The 14,240-nt window shown below is 58.7% G+C and overlaps 7 protein-coding genes across 7 annotated transcripts; 3 read left to right on the forward strand and 4 right to left on the reverse strand.

Annotated features, from left to right (window-relative positions):
- Nucleotides 1-415: 415 nt before the first annotated feature.
- EHS24_008238 (uncharacterized protein) lies at nt 416-1,692 on the forward strand (the record flags this gene model as incomplete). Its single annotated transcript, XM_028623556.1, has 5 exons — nt 416-550; nt 656-874; nt 919-1,169; nt 1,215-1,401; nt 1,465-1,692. 5 exons carry the CDS (start codon nt 416-418, stop codon nt 1,690-1,692), a joined length of 1,020 nt encoding a protein of 339 aa, XP_028476489.1.
- Nucleotides 1,693-1,985: 293 nt separating this feature from the next.
- Nucleotides 1,986-2,869, forward strand: EHS24_008239 (uncharacterized protein; the record flags this gene model as incomplete). Its single annotated transcript, XM_028623557.1, has 2 exons — nt 1,986-2,472; nt 2,529-2,869. The coding sequence occupies 2 exons, from the start codon at nt 1,986-1,988 to the stop codon at nt 2,867-2,869; spliced, it is 828 nt and encodes a 275-aa protein (XP_028476490.1).
- A 61-nt stretch (nt 2,870-2,930) lies between these two features.
- EHS24_008240 (uncharacterized protein) lies at nt 2,931-5,127 on the reverse strand (the record flags this gene model as incomplete). Its single annotated transcript, XM_028623558.1, has 2 exons — nt 2,931-4,959; nt 5,015-5,127. 2 exons carry the CDS (start codon nt 5,125-5,127, stop codon nt 2,931-2,933), a joined length of 2,142 nt encoding a protein of 713 aa, XP_028476491.1.
- A 252-nt stretch (nt 5,128-5,379) lies between these two features.
- Nucleotides 5,380-7,400, reverse strand: EHS24_008241 (uncharacterized protein; the record flags this gene model as incomplete). Its single annotated transcript, XM_028623559.1, has 6 exons — nt 5,380-5,669; nt 5,705-5,950; nt 5,988-6,248; nt 6,289-6,546; nt 6,591-7,221; nt 7,266-7,400. The coding sequence occupies 6 exons, from the start codon at nt 7,398-7,400 to the stop codon at nt 5,380-5,382; spliced, it is 1,821 nt and encodes a 606-aa protein (XP_028476492.1).
- Nucleotides 7,401-7,705: 305 nt separating this feature from the next.
- EHS24_008242 (uncharacterized protein) lies at nt 7,706-8,378 on the forward strand (the record flags this gene model as incomplete). Its single annotated transcript, XM_028623560.1, has 2 exons — nt 7,706-8,228; nt 8,275-8,378. 2 exons carry the CDS (start codon nt 7,706-7,708, stop codon nt 8,376-8,378), a joined length of 627 nt encoding a protein of 208 aa, XP_028476493.1.
- A 1,158-nt stretch (nt 8,379-9,536) lies between these two features.
- On the reverse strand, nt 9,537-11,851 carry EHS24_008243 (uncharacterized protein; the record flags this gene model as incomplete). The annotated part of the gene is made up of 13 exons (XM_028623561.1): nt 9,537-9,707; nt 9,778-9,877; nt 9,923-9,974; nt 10,010-10,121; nt 10,169-10,285; nt 10,325-10,658; nt 10,698-10,778; nt 10,814-10,875; nt 10,913-11,131; nt 11,168-11,266; nt 11,313-11,360; nt 11,473-11,785; nt 11,835-11,851. The coding sequence occupies 13 exons, from the start codon at nt 11,849-11,851 to the stop codon at nt 9,537-9,539; spliced, it is 1,725 nt and encodes a 574-aa protein (XP_028476494.1).
- A 189-nt stretch (nt 11,852-12,040) lies between these two features.
- On the reverse strand, nt 12,041-14,092 carry EHS24_008244 (uncharacterized protein; the record flags this gene model as incomplete). Its single annotated transcript, XM_028623562.1, has 6 exons — nt 12,041-12,122; nt 12,163-12,848; nt 12,899-13,692; nt 13,733-13,781; nt 13,822-13,913; nt 13,957-14,092. The coding sequence occupies 6 exons, from the start codon at nt 14,090-14,092 to the stop codon at nt 12,041-12,043; spliced, it is 1,839 nt and encodes a 612-aa protein (XP_028476495.1).
- Nucleotides 14,093-14,240: the final 148 nt, after the last annotated feature.

The following is a 14,240-nucleotide window of genomic DNA, read 5'->3' on the forward strand; positions in this document are numbered from 1 at the left end:
CTGGGGAAGTCACGTGACTGCTGCGCCGGCCCTGTACAGTGTGGAGAAGGGTGGTGTGGCAAGAGACCTGTTTTGAGGTTCCAGCAAGTGGTGAGCAGCATTGGTTCTCAATGTCTCTCTAATCACTGGTCGCTGGCCGCTCATACGAACAAGTTCGAGGCACTCGACTCATCGTCTGTTGTGAGGCACTGTTGCAGAGAGATAATTGAGATAACATGGTGTCGACGACGTCATTTCAATAGAATCGCTCATGTGATCATCTGACACCATGGGGTCGTCTCGGAACCACTCGCGCGACCAACAGTCTGGCACACGCGACCACCCAACAGAACAACAGTCTCTAGCACATCCCATCCATCCCATCCCCGACTACATCACTCACGCTCCCGTCTCTGATCTCTGCCCTCTCGCTCTCATGACCATCTCGGACATTTCACGGTACCCGGACCCAGTCGCCACCGTGCCCACCAAAGTCCGGGCGGGTGGCGAACGCGTAGTGGATGGCTGGGACATCGACTCGCTCAGCATTGAGGGCAACGAAGGAGGAAGGGTGCGTACCGTCGTCAGACCACACGGGTGGGAGTGAGCGGCCAGGTTGGCAGCCGTTTCGCGCCTCGACCCCATCTGCTGTGGGCTGATCTCACGCGCTCCACAGATCCCCAGCCACCACCTCTCATGGCTCAAGTCGCTGCCCGCCGACGCGCCCATTGAAGACATCCGCGCAGCGTATCAACGCGACGGTGTCGTCCACATTCGCGGTCTGCTGCCGCGCGAACAGGTGCTGGGAGTGAGAAAGACATTCTTCGAGTTTGTGCAGCACACGGGCATCCTCAAAGAGGGCACCGACCCCGTTGAAGGCATCTACAGCGGTCTTGTGAGTGCACCAGACTAGACACTGTCGACTGACCATGCACACAGGGATCTCAGAACCTCCCAGCTACCGCCACCATCGACGACCGCCGCGAATCAGACGACCTCCTCCAAGATGTCCGCACCGTCGCCAACTATGAACCTTTCATCAAGGACTTTGTCGACGATCCCAAGATATTCGACATGGCGCGCAGGATCAAGAGCGAGTGGCGTGAGCCGTTCCGCTTCCGCCAGCAGGTCCTGAGGACCAATGTCCCATACGCCTACAGGTGTGCGACACGGGTCCACTATGACCAGATGTGAGTTGCTTGGAGCCCACGGCCGGACAGCGACTGACGGCTGAGGTACCTTCGGGGCATGGAGCCTGATGCGCTCACCGCCTGGATCCCAATCGGCGACATCTCACCCGTGGGCGGTGGTCTGATGTACCTCGAAGACTCGGTGCCTCTCGGCCAGGAGATTGAGACGGGCTTCTACCATCTGAACCGCGATTTGCCCGAGGAGGACCAGCTGGATGCCTTCAACGTCAACGTGAGTTGGTTGATGCCCACGCCAGGATGCCCAGGACGTTTCCCACCTGACCACGGCTCCCAGATGCTCCAAGGAGGCGGTCTTACACGCGACTGCAACATGTTTGCGACACAGACCAAGCGGCGATGGCTCATTGCAGACTACAAGGCCGGCGACGTCGTGTTCCACGACTGCTACGCGATCCACTGCAGCGCCAACAACGAGGACCCTGAGGAGCGTATTCGATTCGCGACGGACGTCCGGTTTGCCGACCGGCAGGCGGCGTTTGAGGATCGCTGGTGGGGTGTGTAGGACGACGACACTGGTGGCCTAGGCGAATGGGGTTTGGAGAATCAGAAGGTCAGAAGAAACAGACATGGAGAAATAAAGTCGCGTCCGGAGTCATGTAGGCAGCTGTTGTGACCATGTTCCGGCCGTTCGCACCAGTCAGACTGCCGTGCCTGGCCGTGGATGACGCCGAAACCGGGTCGGTCAAACCCGTTTGCCGGTTGATCGAAGACGCAGAGGATGGCTTCTCAAACGTTTCTGCTGCTATCGTCATCACCACACATCTCTCACATCAGCAAACCACTCATTCCCTCACCATGTCGTCCGCGTCGCAGCTCCGTCAGCTGGCAGACACGCCCATCCGCGACCCCATCTCGCCAGAGGGCCTCGCCGCCGTCCTCGGCAGCGCACCCTTCATCTCCACCCCGGGCGCGTTCAACCTGCGCGACATGGGCCTCGTGCCCGGCTCGGCCCTGCGGTCTGGCCTCGTGTACCGCTCCGCCAAGCTCGGCCCCGTGCAGTCCGAGTGGATCGCCAACAAGGTCGGCGTCGTCTTTGACCTGCGCCGCCCTGCCGAGCGCGACAAGTCTCCCGACCCCACGATCGACGGCGTGCCCAACGTGTGGAACCCGCCGCAGGCGCCATATGACGCGCCCAACCTCGCAGAGTTTGCCATCGGCGACGGCAGCGAGGCGTGGGGCGCGCAGTACCTCCGCGTCCTCAAGGGATACGCAGTGACGTTCCGCCAGGTCCTCGAGCACGTCCGTGACAGGCCCGGAGTGCCATTCTTGTTCCACTGTACCGGTGAGTTTGAGAGGACACAGCGCGCATGATAGGACGCACAACTGACGGCGACACAGCGGGCCGTGACCGCACCGGCGTGTTGGCAGGCATCCTGCACGGTGTGGCGGGTACATCACCGTCGGCCTCGCAGCTCGACTATCTCATCTCGCGTATTGGCACCGAGCCGCGCCGCACCGAGCTCATGATGCTCGTGGCCAACAGTCTTGGCGCAGGGGACAAGGACGCTGCCGGGTTGGAGAACCTCGCCAGCCTGCGACCGAGCTTCTGGACCCTCTTCATCGAGGGCATGCAGCGCGAGTATGGCGACTGGGACGGATACGTGCGCTGGCTTGGATTCAGCGACAAGGACATTGCGGTCATTCGCAGCAACCTCCGGGAGCAGCAGGGCAGGTTGTAACGAACAAGATGTGGATAGAACATAAACGATATATATATATAAATGTACATGTGGCCCGTGGTCAACGGCGACGGTGGTGCTGGCGGTGCGCAGCCTTGACAGATATCTGCGTTGGGACCATCACGAGAGGGTCTGGTGAGCTCGAGGGAGGAGTCGTTGTCGGTGCGCTGGCGATCACAGGTTGAGGCGCTGTAGCTGCGGCGGTGGCCTTGGGTGCAGCAGGCGTGGGTGCACTCGTCTTGGCTGCTGCAGTTCGGGTTCGGGTTCGGGCCTTTGGACGCCTGGGAGGTGCGATACCTACACCCCATCCGTCGACGACATTTTGAGGGAGGCCTGTGAGGGCTGCCGACACAACGTGGTGCACCTGGTCTTCGTCTGGACGGCGCCAAGCTGCCGCCGGCTCCTTTCCCTTGAGCAGGCAATGCAGCGACGCACCGTCGACAAACTTCCACACAAACAGGTGGGTCTTGATTTTACCCGGTGTGGACAAGAGGAGGGCCTGAGCAAGAAGATGCAGGTCGTGAAGCGAGGCGCTAAACTGGGCGACGCGTTGGACGTTGCGACTGGTCAAGGGGACGCGACCGATAGAGTCGAGGCTGTTGTCGTCGTCCTGAAGGGTTCCAAAGGCCTCGAGGGAGCCAAGGGCCGAGCGAGCAAAGGCAAAGAGCTCCGCATGAGACCACCGTCCACTGTCGTGTGGAAGGAGGACACACAAGCGAAGGGCAGCGGCAAGTGGGTGCAGGTGTGCGGGAAGCTTGCCAATTTCACGGGCAGGCTTGTGGCCGAATGGCGAAAGGTATATCCTGATGCGCTCATGGAGTGGCAAGAGGCACGCGGCTGTTGATGGCGACGGGGGTAGGACATGGACCCGAGGCACCAAGCGCTCTTCACTGTTGCGCTCGTATTCTGTAATCTCGTTGCGTGGTGCGACGGCACTGAAGAAGATGCTATACGCAAGCATACGGACGGCGCAACTGGGTGGAGAAGAACGGAGTGGTGCGTAGATCGGGTCCTCTGCCAATGACCATGGGTAGACGCGGTCGGGATACATGTACGCATTCGTGAGCGGCTTGAGTCGACCTCCACGCTGAGCGTAGCCGTATTGTTTGAGTAATGGCGAGGTTTCAGTGCACCCCTTGCAGAATGGATAAGCCTCGCAACAGACGCGGTCCGTCGGCAACGCGTACTGCAGAGTGGCTGTAACTACCGTGTCGACCAACTCGTCCCTCACGTTGCGCCCGCCTCGCATGGCGGACATGACGTCGCGAACGTGGGCGATTGCGTCCTCTTCGGTCTTCATGTCGGGCAATGGAATGCCCCGCAAGATGTTGGCAGCGTATTGGAGGCGCCAGTAGGGTGGTTGACGTTCCAGCGGTTCGTCGCTTTCCTTGGCACGACGCACATCTTCCTTCTCGCGGACAGCCATCCAAAAACCCTCAAACGAGGCATAGTCGTTGCCCACGATGGATGACAACAAACTCAAATGGTTGGGCAACACACCCAGATGCTTGCAGAGCGCGGGCGTAGAGTAGACCTTGACATGAACAGCAGGGTTCTTCCAAGAGACTGGTGGAATCAACGAGCCCTTGCGCTTGTTGTTGTTGATCCACTGCACTCCCTCGGTTGGAATGTAGCCGCGGACATTGGAACAGCCGGCCGCGAGGATGATAAAGTCCGAGTCGTTGCCCAGAATGTAGGCGCCGCGGCGCTCGGCCACTGCGACCACAGCCGCATCGGCCTCGCCGTCCGGAACAAACTCCATGGCCACCTTGAGCTCGCTCAGCGCGGCGACGAGGGCGTCGAACACGAACAGAGGAAGGATCCGTTTGCCGCCAAACGTCAACATGGTGTTGCTGTTTTCTTCCTTGTTGAGGGCCTCGTGGAATTTGCGCGAGTTGCCGATCCCGTCCTGGAAACGCGCAATGACGGTGCTGTGTTTGGCGAGGGGTTTTGCCCCGTCAAAGACGAACACGAGCTCAAAGCCGGCCGCACGCCATGCCTTTACCATCCGGCGAATCAAACGGTAGAACGCAAGGTAGTCTCCTCCATCCTCCCATCGGTTGTAGGCAAAATAGATGGCGAACATGATGCTGGTTGACGTCAGCAATGGGGCTCACAACAAACGTAGGAGGGTGGGGACCATACCCGAGACCGTCTGCGATGACGGGGACCGACCTGCGCCGTCCGTCGAAGCGGTGGACGACGCACAGGTCCTTGCTAAACTCGGAGAGGTAGAGCTTGAGACCCTTCACGCCCATGATGTTGGTACGGTGATGGTGAGTGCAACGTCAAAGGCGACCGCGAGTCTCTCGTCGATTGTCAACTGAACGGGAAGTGTTTCGCCTGGTGCCCCGCATGGACCTCCACTTTTCTGCACCCAGGGTGGTTGATTAGAAATTGTACAGTAATTCAATTGTAATGGCATCCACCACCATTACCGTCGCCCGTAATGGTCCTTATGGGGGAGGGCACACTCCTTCCTCCCTTGTACTCTTGCCCCACGCTACATCTCATATCTTGCCACGTCCCAAGAACTTGTTCGGAATCTCCACATGGCGCGCACGCAGAAACTCTGCAACACTCTTGGCAAGACAGTCAATACGCACAGTCGAACTCACGCCCTTGCCAAGGTAGTCGTGAATGACAAAGTGAACCGCCAACATGCCCGGAAACTCGACACGCTCAAGGCGGTTGTTGTCAAAGTCCTTGGCAAGGAGCCCAACGAGGGCTTTCTTGGACAGCAGGGCCTTTAGCCAGTCGTATTCGTCCTGGTCGCGAACAAAGAAGCCGACGTTGGCATCTGGCGTTAGCCAAGTACACAACGACGTTACTCACTTCCGCCCTTGTCGCCGGAGCGAGCGTGCACGACCCAGCCCAGCGGGCCGACGGTGGTCGGACCGTACGCGTTGGGGTCGAATGCCTGTGCCGAATCATAGTCCTGCTGTGGCTGGACAGGTACAGTCTGCGTGACCGGAGCGACGCTGATGCGCTTGTCAGAGCCGACAAAGCCCACAGTCAATGGCAAGTGAGCCTGCCGGACACGGCCTGGCCAATACTCGATGTAGGGCTGAGGGATACACACTGAGTGTCAGCAAGCGAGCCTCTACCTGCAACTCACTTCGCGAGTCCATGAGCCATTGGAAACCTGGAAAGTGGCCGAGCCCCTCTGGGTTGATAAACGCCATGAGGTTCTTTGTGGGGCCGAAGGCCTCAATCTTGGGTGCCTGCGCGAGGATGCGCATCATGGACGTGGCATCGGCTTCGCTCTGGGGGTTTGCCTTTGGTGTACCATACTGCGTCATGTCGAACACGCTGAACTGGTCCAGGCCCTTGGTGCCGAGGTGGTTGCGGATCTGGACTCGCAGTGACTCAAACTTTTCTGCAGGCGTCAACAAGAGCCACACACTGGCGCAACATACCGTCGATATCCAGACCCGTGGCAAACACCATCGTCTCGGCCTGGTATCCCGCAACGCCACAAATCGCCGCCTTGGTGGTGTCGGGTGGGGCAATGCCTCGCACACCGCTCACAAGGACCCTGTCCTTGTCCAGACCGGTGACCTTGATGTTGTCGATGAGGGCCTGGACATCGGGGTTGAGATAGACGTCGCCCTGGATCTCGTACAGAATCTGCGACCTGACGGTAACCGTGTTGACCACGCCGTTGAGGTTGGGCTCTGTGGCGACGTCAGCCGCAGTCCCCCTTTGGGTGTACACTCACGCTTCGTGATGACAAAGGTCCCATTCGCCTCAATCTCTGCGATGCCCATTGAAAAGTTGTAGTAGTCCTTGATTCCCTTGAAGCCGCTCGAGTTGCCGCCAGTCACGTACGCTCCGCACTCGATGCAGTGTCCCGCCAACAATGCGCCTGCGAGCGCGTCGTAGTTGTCCCAGCTCCAGTTATACCACCACGCGGCGGCGCCAATGACAGGAGATGCATCAGTGCATCGCCCCGAGATGACGATATCGGCACCGGCGCGAAGTGCAGCGACGATGCCTCGGGCGCCAACGTACGCGTTTGCGCTCGCTGGCTTGAGAGGCCAGCTGTCAAGACGACGGCTGCTGTCCTCGAGATGGTGGAGGTCCTCACCGGCAGCCCGCAACTCGTCGAGGCGGTCAATGATGTTGTCGCCCTCGACGTAGGCAACCTTGAGATCGGACATGCCTTCGTCCCTGAGGAGGCGGGCCACTTTCTCCGCCAACCCACGCGGGTTGAGCGCACCGGCGTTGGTCAGAATCTTGGGACGGGTTTGCTTAATGGCCGGTGCAGCGATGCGTAGGTGGTGCAGGAAACTTTGTTCATACCCAAGGTCTGGGCGCTTGCGCAGCTCGAGAGCTCGTGTGGCGAGGTTCTGGCTGGTCAGGAGATGGGCAACTGGCAGCTCGTCACCCTCACCATTTCTGCAAGGTAGTCCCCAAACAGGACAGAACAGCCGCTGCCCTCGGCCTGTTCCTTGAGGGCGGTCCATTTGTCGCCAGAGAAACCGCTGAACGCAGCGATGCGGAAGGGCTGTGATTGTCCAGAGGGCATTTGGGAACTGTACAAAACTGTGCTTGATCGTGGGATGCTTCGGACACGACCCAGGCGCCGATATATGAACCATCGTGCCGGAATGTTGAATGCCGAGAACCCACCGGCCGTCGCCGGGTGACGTAACGTGGTGTGTGCCGTGTGCGGGGACCCCGCGCCGTGCCGACACGCGGAACCGGTGGGGGCTGTTTTGAGTCGAAAGCGACACACCACGTTGGTCGTCGCAACAGCCGCTCTCTCGACGCTCTCGACGCTCCGCTCTGTATCTCTCTTATCCAACATCTCCATCGTCCACACCAACAACAATGGCAGCGCCGACCGCCCCAGCAATGCAGTTTCCATCGGCACCTCCCACCCGCCGGTCGTCTCCGGGCAACACACCCATCTTTACCATCCGCCCACGACGACCCGAGGACCTCGCTCCGCTTGCTGTCGTCCTGGCGGAGCAGCAGCCGCGGTCATTGTACCCAATCTCGTGGCCGCTCCCCTTCCCCGTGGACGATTTCCTCCAACGAGACGGCGAGCTGGCAGCGTTTGTGGCCGAAGACAACCGAACGGGCGAGACTGTCGGGCACGTATCAGTGTGTGGATGCATCGAGCCGCCCAAGGACCCAAAGGAGGCAGCCGAGCTCGATGCGGTCTGGGCCGCGGGCCACGGGTGCGCCGTGTCTGAGCTTCGCATCATCGGCGTGCTGTTCACCGACCCAGCCTACGCAGGAACGGGAATGGGCTCGGCACTGTTCAACGCCGCCATTGAGGTGGCACGCAAGGACGGCGGCAGGCCCGTCCTCGACTGTCTGCGGACCAACACTGGGCCGCTAGCGTTCTGTGGGTGTTCAGGAGTGTTGGGTGTTGCTGCTTGCTGACTGTTCAGACCAGAGGCGCGGCTGGAAAATGGTGGGGACATGGCACAACACCATTTGGGTTCCGGGGGAGGAGCTTTTGGTCGACTTGTTCATCTTGCCCGACGACAAGTAGACAAGTAAAACAAACGCCAAGCGCGCACGAACGTCCCGGCACACGATATGCCGAGGGTATTGCAATCGTGAGCATGACGTGGCACATATACTGGCTCTGGCGTCCGACAACTGGTATGCATAAGACGACGACATCAAGGGACACTTTTCATTTCAAGGTACAGGGCACTGCCCATGGCTTCATTAACGGGACGGCGAGGAATCTATGCCGCTTGAGTTGTCAGCACTAATTGTGGCAATGGCACTCACAAGCAACATTAATCTGTCTCATCATCATCTGTTTAGGCTTGGACAATGGTGGCTGGGCGGGGGCGGGGGCGCCAGAACTTCCACCATGGGCGAGCTTGGACGACCACGGCCTGTTGACGACGATGGAACATGCCACGTCGAGCCGGTGCAGCACCTTGGCGCTGGGCACGACGGGCGGCACGGTTGGCTCTGTGGCGGCGACCAAACATTGTAGTAGGATGTAGTGAGATACAACGGGGTTGTTTGAGTTGGGAAAGTGTGGTGGGAGTCGTGAACGTGCGTTGTTGGGGATGAGTTCAGTTGGACTGTCGGCGAGTGCTCTAAATACTCGTTTCATTGCCACTCGCCACCAGCGTCGTGTTTACTGTCCAACGTCACGTCATTGCATCGACGCAGCACAGCTCTCGTCACAACAGCTCCACTCGTGCCGTCGAGCCCCCATGCGATGAACTGTGACTCATACCGAAACAGTGGAAAACAAGTTGCGGAGACAAGGCAGGAGAGGAAGCGTAAACAAAATGAGGTCATGATGTCATTCCGGCGGTGGGTGGAGCCGCCACCGACGACCACCACGCCGTCAACAGTGGTGCCGTACTCCTTCTGGCGTTGCTTAGCAGCTGTACACAGGAACCGACGCGCAGTCAGTTGGAACCATGCAACCCCCCGAATAACGCTGATGACGTCGGGGGGGCTGGAATGTTTTGCAATGCAAAGAGCAGTGGACGGGCAATTGTGGACGGTTACGATTACCTGCGAACCTGCCAAAGAACCCCCCACGTCACATCCTGACCTCGCTCATTGCCCAGTCGCAAATTTTGTGCATTCCTGTCGCTTGATTCTGCTCCTCAACAAAAGCGACCCAACTGACAGAGCATCAGGAGGCTCTACATATATGTACGCCATCACTGCTCTACATTCCCAGCATACCGAGCTGCTGTACACGTCGGATATGCTCCATCGCAAGCGGAACACCAGCACTTAGCGCCAGGGCCTGTGCGGTCCTCACAGTCTGCTTAATGACCCGACCGTTGACCTCACAGCCAGCCAGCTCCGCAATGTCAAATCCAGCCCGAGTTAGCAACTGCACGTCACTGTTCAGGTCGGGCCGGCATTTGCAGATAAACTGGACTTGATCAGCGACATGTGCGAACCAATATACTTGCAGTCTTCCAGATGGACTTGCGTGATTCGACGTTGAGGTCACGGAAGGGCAGGGTGAGGGAGAAACGAGACGCAAACGCCTCGTCCAGACTTGAAACGACGTCAGCTGCGCCTTTAAAGTATATATATACTCACTCCTCCAGCCTGTTGGTAGTGACGATGAGCACTCCGTTGTAGTACTCGAGCACTGCATGTTAGGTGCCGCCGGTACTGTTTACTCACGTCGCAGGAAGACACCGACCAGTGCGTTGCGCTCAATGTCTGAAGTGGCACGCTTCTGCAGGAAGATGTCTGCCTCGTCTATCAGCAGCACAGCCTTCCACACGGTAGCCAGCTGGGTGGCAGCGTCAGTCGCGATGCGTTGTGACGTAGGGTACATACCTCCAGAACCGCGTTTAGTTTTTGTTCCAGCGTCGACGCGTTTGTGCCTAGCTCGCCCGCGCTGACCATGTACAGGGGCGTCTTGAGATGTTCCGACACGGCCTCGGCGGTGAGGGTCTGGGCCTCAGCAGACTGTCCCATTTCAGCTGCACCCACCTTGCCAGTACCGGGCCGTCCATGGAACGCCATCATGACACCCTCGCCCTTGCCCTTAACAATGTCGGCCACCAGACTATCGCCGAGGACACCCGTGTGCACGTCGACGAGACACTGAACCACTGACCGATACTCTGGTGGGATGACGAGGTGGTCAAAGGCGGACGAGTTCCACTCCACAGGGGCCAGACGGTCGATGAGGAAGTGACCCCAGCGCTTCTTCCTCAGCGAAAAGGCGTGAATGTAGGAAGGGAGCAGGAACAGTTCGTCATCCGGAAGCTTGGCGGCCGGCGGCTGCAACCCGCGTTTCAGTTCCTTGCGGTTGATATCGTCGCTGGCGTCAGGCAGAGACTCTGGACAGCGTTCAACGTACGGGAAGATGTTCTCACGCGGATGGAGACGGCGAAATGTCGCAACGTCTATCATGACCCGTCCACTTCCCGGCTCGGGTACACTGAGCGTCAGTTCGAGAGTTGAACCACAACTCACAACCCGACGGTGGACTTGACGTAGAAGGATCCGTTATAGCTTGCGTGGACGATGCCAATGTACTTTTGTGTCAGCGAAAGCATTCCGATCACGCCTCACCTGTTCGGCGTACACCTTTCCCCTAGCTTCGAGTTTGGCCTTGTGGGCTGCAGACAGGGGCCAAAAGTTGAGGTCGGAGATGTTGCGAACGTCGGTAAATTCGCTCTGGGACAGCGTCGTCCAAATGACCTGGAAGGCTTCACCCGTCCACTGACGACACGACACTTTGGCTCGAAAGCCATTGTAGTCGTACCACCAGTTGCTGACCACGTACGCCGTCTATCCTTAACGCTGGACACATGCCTCGACACTCACCCGTTGGCCAGTATTGTCGTCTGCCTCGACCTCGGTACCAGGGCGGAAGAACCACCACAGCAGTGGGTAGATGGTAGTGTTCTGAGGCAGCTCCAGACGCTTTTGTTCACTGGAGTTAGCGCAGAACGATGAGGTAAAAGCACACTTGGTTGTAGCGCTCGTCGATAAAGTCCAACAGAGCCCGCATAGCCGCCTGGGTCCGTCCAGTCATTGCCGAACAGTCACTTTCAAGAACCCCTCTGTCTTGAAACAGCTGTCGACTGTCGATCTGGAATAAGTTTCGTGGTCTAACATGGAGAACTCACTCCCGGCTCTCGGTCGTGCAAATGATTGTTATGTGGGAAGCGTTTGCGCAGAGCCATGACGAGACCATTGTTGTACAGCTCGATCCAGGTCATTGTCTCGAGAATGTTGCCGCTGGAGGCGAGGCGGTGATGAGCAACGAACGCCTCGCCGTCATCCTCATCTCGTAGAGGAGGAGGGGTGGGAGCGCGGCTCCACTTTCCATCCTCGTCCTCGATCTCGTCGACCTCGGTGTAGCTCACGCCGGAACTCGTGGTGTGCAGTGTGCCCTTGGGTGGAGGTTCACGTGCCTTCTCCACGTTGAAGGCTGCGTGTCTGGGAAGAACGTCAGTCTCTCGCATAGTGGTGCATCGCCGTAGCCCACCTAATGGCAAGGGGCATGGTACTGGATAATGTGTAACGTGAACAAAGAGACGCGGAGACGCAAAGCAATAGAGCGGACGGAGCGGACAACTCGACACCGCCATGATCCGCGATCTAAACGACGACCATGTGCATCCACAAACATGGTGCCCCACACCACGGATATCGCCCGCAGCGGCATACAAGACAAACATCTTGGTCTACGATCTACAACCCTTCGTCAAAGCGCTTCCCGTTGCCCAGCCGCATCCACAGCTTCTGGTCGGATATGACATCGCCAGACAACAAGCTGCAAGTGTCAGCGCCAAAACGCAGCTCGTTTGACTCACTCTTCCACCTCGCTCGCGATCATAAGGGATGGTGCGCCAGTCTCGCCCTGCCACTTGTCCCATTCGACCAGGAGGTCGCGCACAATGTCAGGATGCTGAGCTGCCAGGTCGTTTGTTTCTCCCTGGTCACTGTACATGTCGTACAGCTGCCAATTCCCGGTTCCAGTGGGCTGGTTTGTGGGCATGTTGACAATCTTCCAGCGGCCACTGCGCAACGCGCACTTGCCATAGTGCTCCCACGCCACAACAGGTTTCTCGACGCCATAGACCGCCTCGGCCTCCCCTTGGTACGACCCAGCATGCGGCGGTGTCTCCGTGGACGCGGCGGATAGGCCATCGCGTAGATACGGGACCCACGACTTGCCGCGCATGGGAAAGACTTGACGGTCGTGGTATGGGGCCGTCGCCCTTGCGTGAGCCGGGTTGGCGTTGGGGTGGGTGGCGCCGGCGAGGGACAAGAATGTGGGGAGGATATCCATGGCGCTGGTGAACGCGTGACAGATGCCACCGGGAGCCAGGTGCTTGAACCCAGGGTAGCGAACCACGAGCGGTACGCGGACACCTCCCTCGGTCGTAAAGTGCTTGTACAGGCGGTTAGGTGCGGTTGAGGCTTGGCACCAGCGGGGTCCAGCCCACGCAAACGAATCAACGTTTCCAATGTTGTCATACTCGTTGTTGTAAAACTCCTACACAGGTGTTAGCAATGCATGGCCGTTTTGTTGTGATGTTTACTCACGTTGATAGTTTCAAGCAGCCATGGGCCGATGAGCTCCTCGGCCTCGAGGGCGGTACCCTCTGCGCCATTGTCGGAGAAGAACATGACCACAGTGTTGTCGAGCTCGCCGGTCTCTCGCAGGTGCTCAATGACACGGCCGATCTGCTGGTCCATGCAGTCCACCATGCCTGCGTAGCATTCCATCGCACGGGCCGAGTACGTGCGCTCCTTGGCGTTCAGGTCCTCCCACGGGGCATTCTCGGGCGAGAAGACCTCGTGCGGCACCGTGTTTTCGGGAATGATACCTCGTTCGACGAGCTGCCGGAGACGTTTCTGGCGCAGGACACCAGGTCCCTCATCGTACACACCCCGGTACTTGTCACGGTCCGACTTGAAGCACTGCAACGGGTAGTGTGGTGCGGTGAACGGGAGATAGGCAAAGAAGGGGCGATCCTTGTCCTCTTCAGATGCCTCGCGGTCGCCGAAGAAGCCCAGGAGCTCGTCAACAAAGCTCTTGGACGAGTAGAAACCCTCGGTGTTCGATTCCATGTTGGGGGTAACCTCGTATCGCTGGTCTTCCTTGACGTAGATGGGTGGCTGGTGGCCGTGGATAGGAGGACGCGCGTCCTCGCCGCCTTCCCATTTAGGATCGAAACCGAAATGGTTCGAGCTAGCAGGAAGGACAGAGAAGACGCGGTCGAATCCGCGGTCAGTCGGAATGTACCCTGGGCGGAACCCAAGATGCCACTTGCCAGACATGAACGTCTGGTAGCCAGCGTCCTTGAGGAGTTCAGGCATGGCTGCAATGTTGCGAGCTGACACGTGTTAGCCTCAATTCCAAGATTCAGCACTTACTCAAATAGCCCTCGCAGAGCGACACGTTGCCCATGGTCTGTCCGTCGTCCTGCGGCGGTCAGCCCACGACACGATCCAGTATGACTCACGCTGCGGTACAGAAGTTGCTGCATTGCCACATGGTTGTCCGTGCCGCTCATGACCATGGCGCGGGCAACAGAGCACATTGGTGCGGTGTGGTCTGGGAACACGTTAGCCTCACGCTGGACCAACATTGCACTCACAGTCACTGAAGCGCAAGCCATCGGCAGCCAGAGCATCCAGATTGGGCGTCTTGATCTCCGAGCCGAAACAACCCAGGTCAGAGTAGCCTAAATCATCGGCAACGATAAGGAGGAAGTTGGGGCGCTTTTCGGACATGGTTTGTGTTGTTTGTGGGCTCATCAACACAGTCTACAGAGATAACTTATAGCGTCCACCACAATCAACGTGCGTGGCGCCGGTCCGGAGGTGCCCGCCCGGTGGTTTGCGACCGACGCGCGTCAAAACATTCGTTGTTTACACATTG

This window comes from Apiotrichum porosum (assembly GCF_003942205.1).
Source record: "Apiotrichum porosum strain DSM 27194 chromosome Unknown scaffold_6, whole genome shotgun sequence".
Classification (NCBI taxonomy): domain Eukaryota; kingdom Fungi; phylum Basidiomycota; class Tremellomycetes; order Trichosporonales; family Trichosporonaceae; genus Apiotrichum; species Apiotrichum porosum.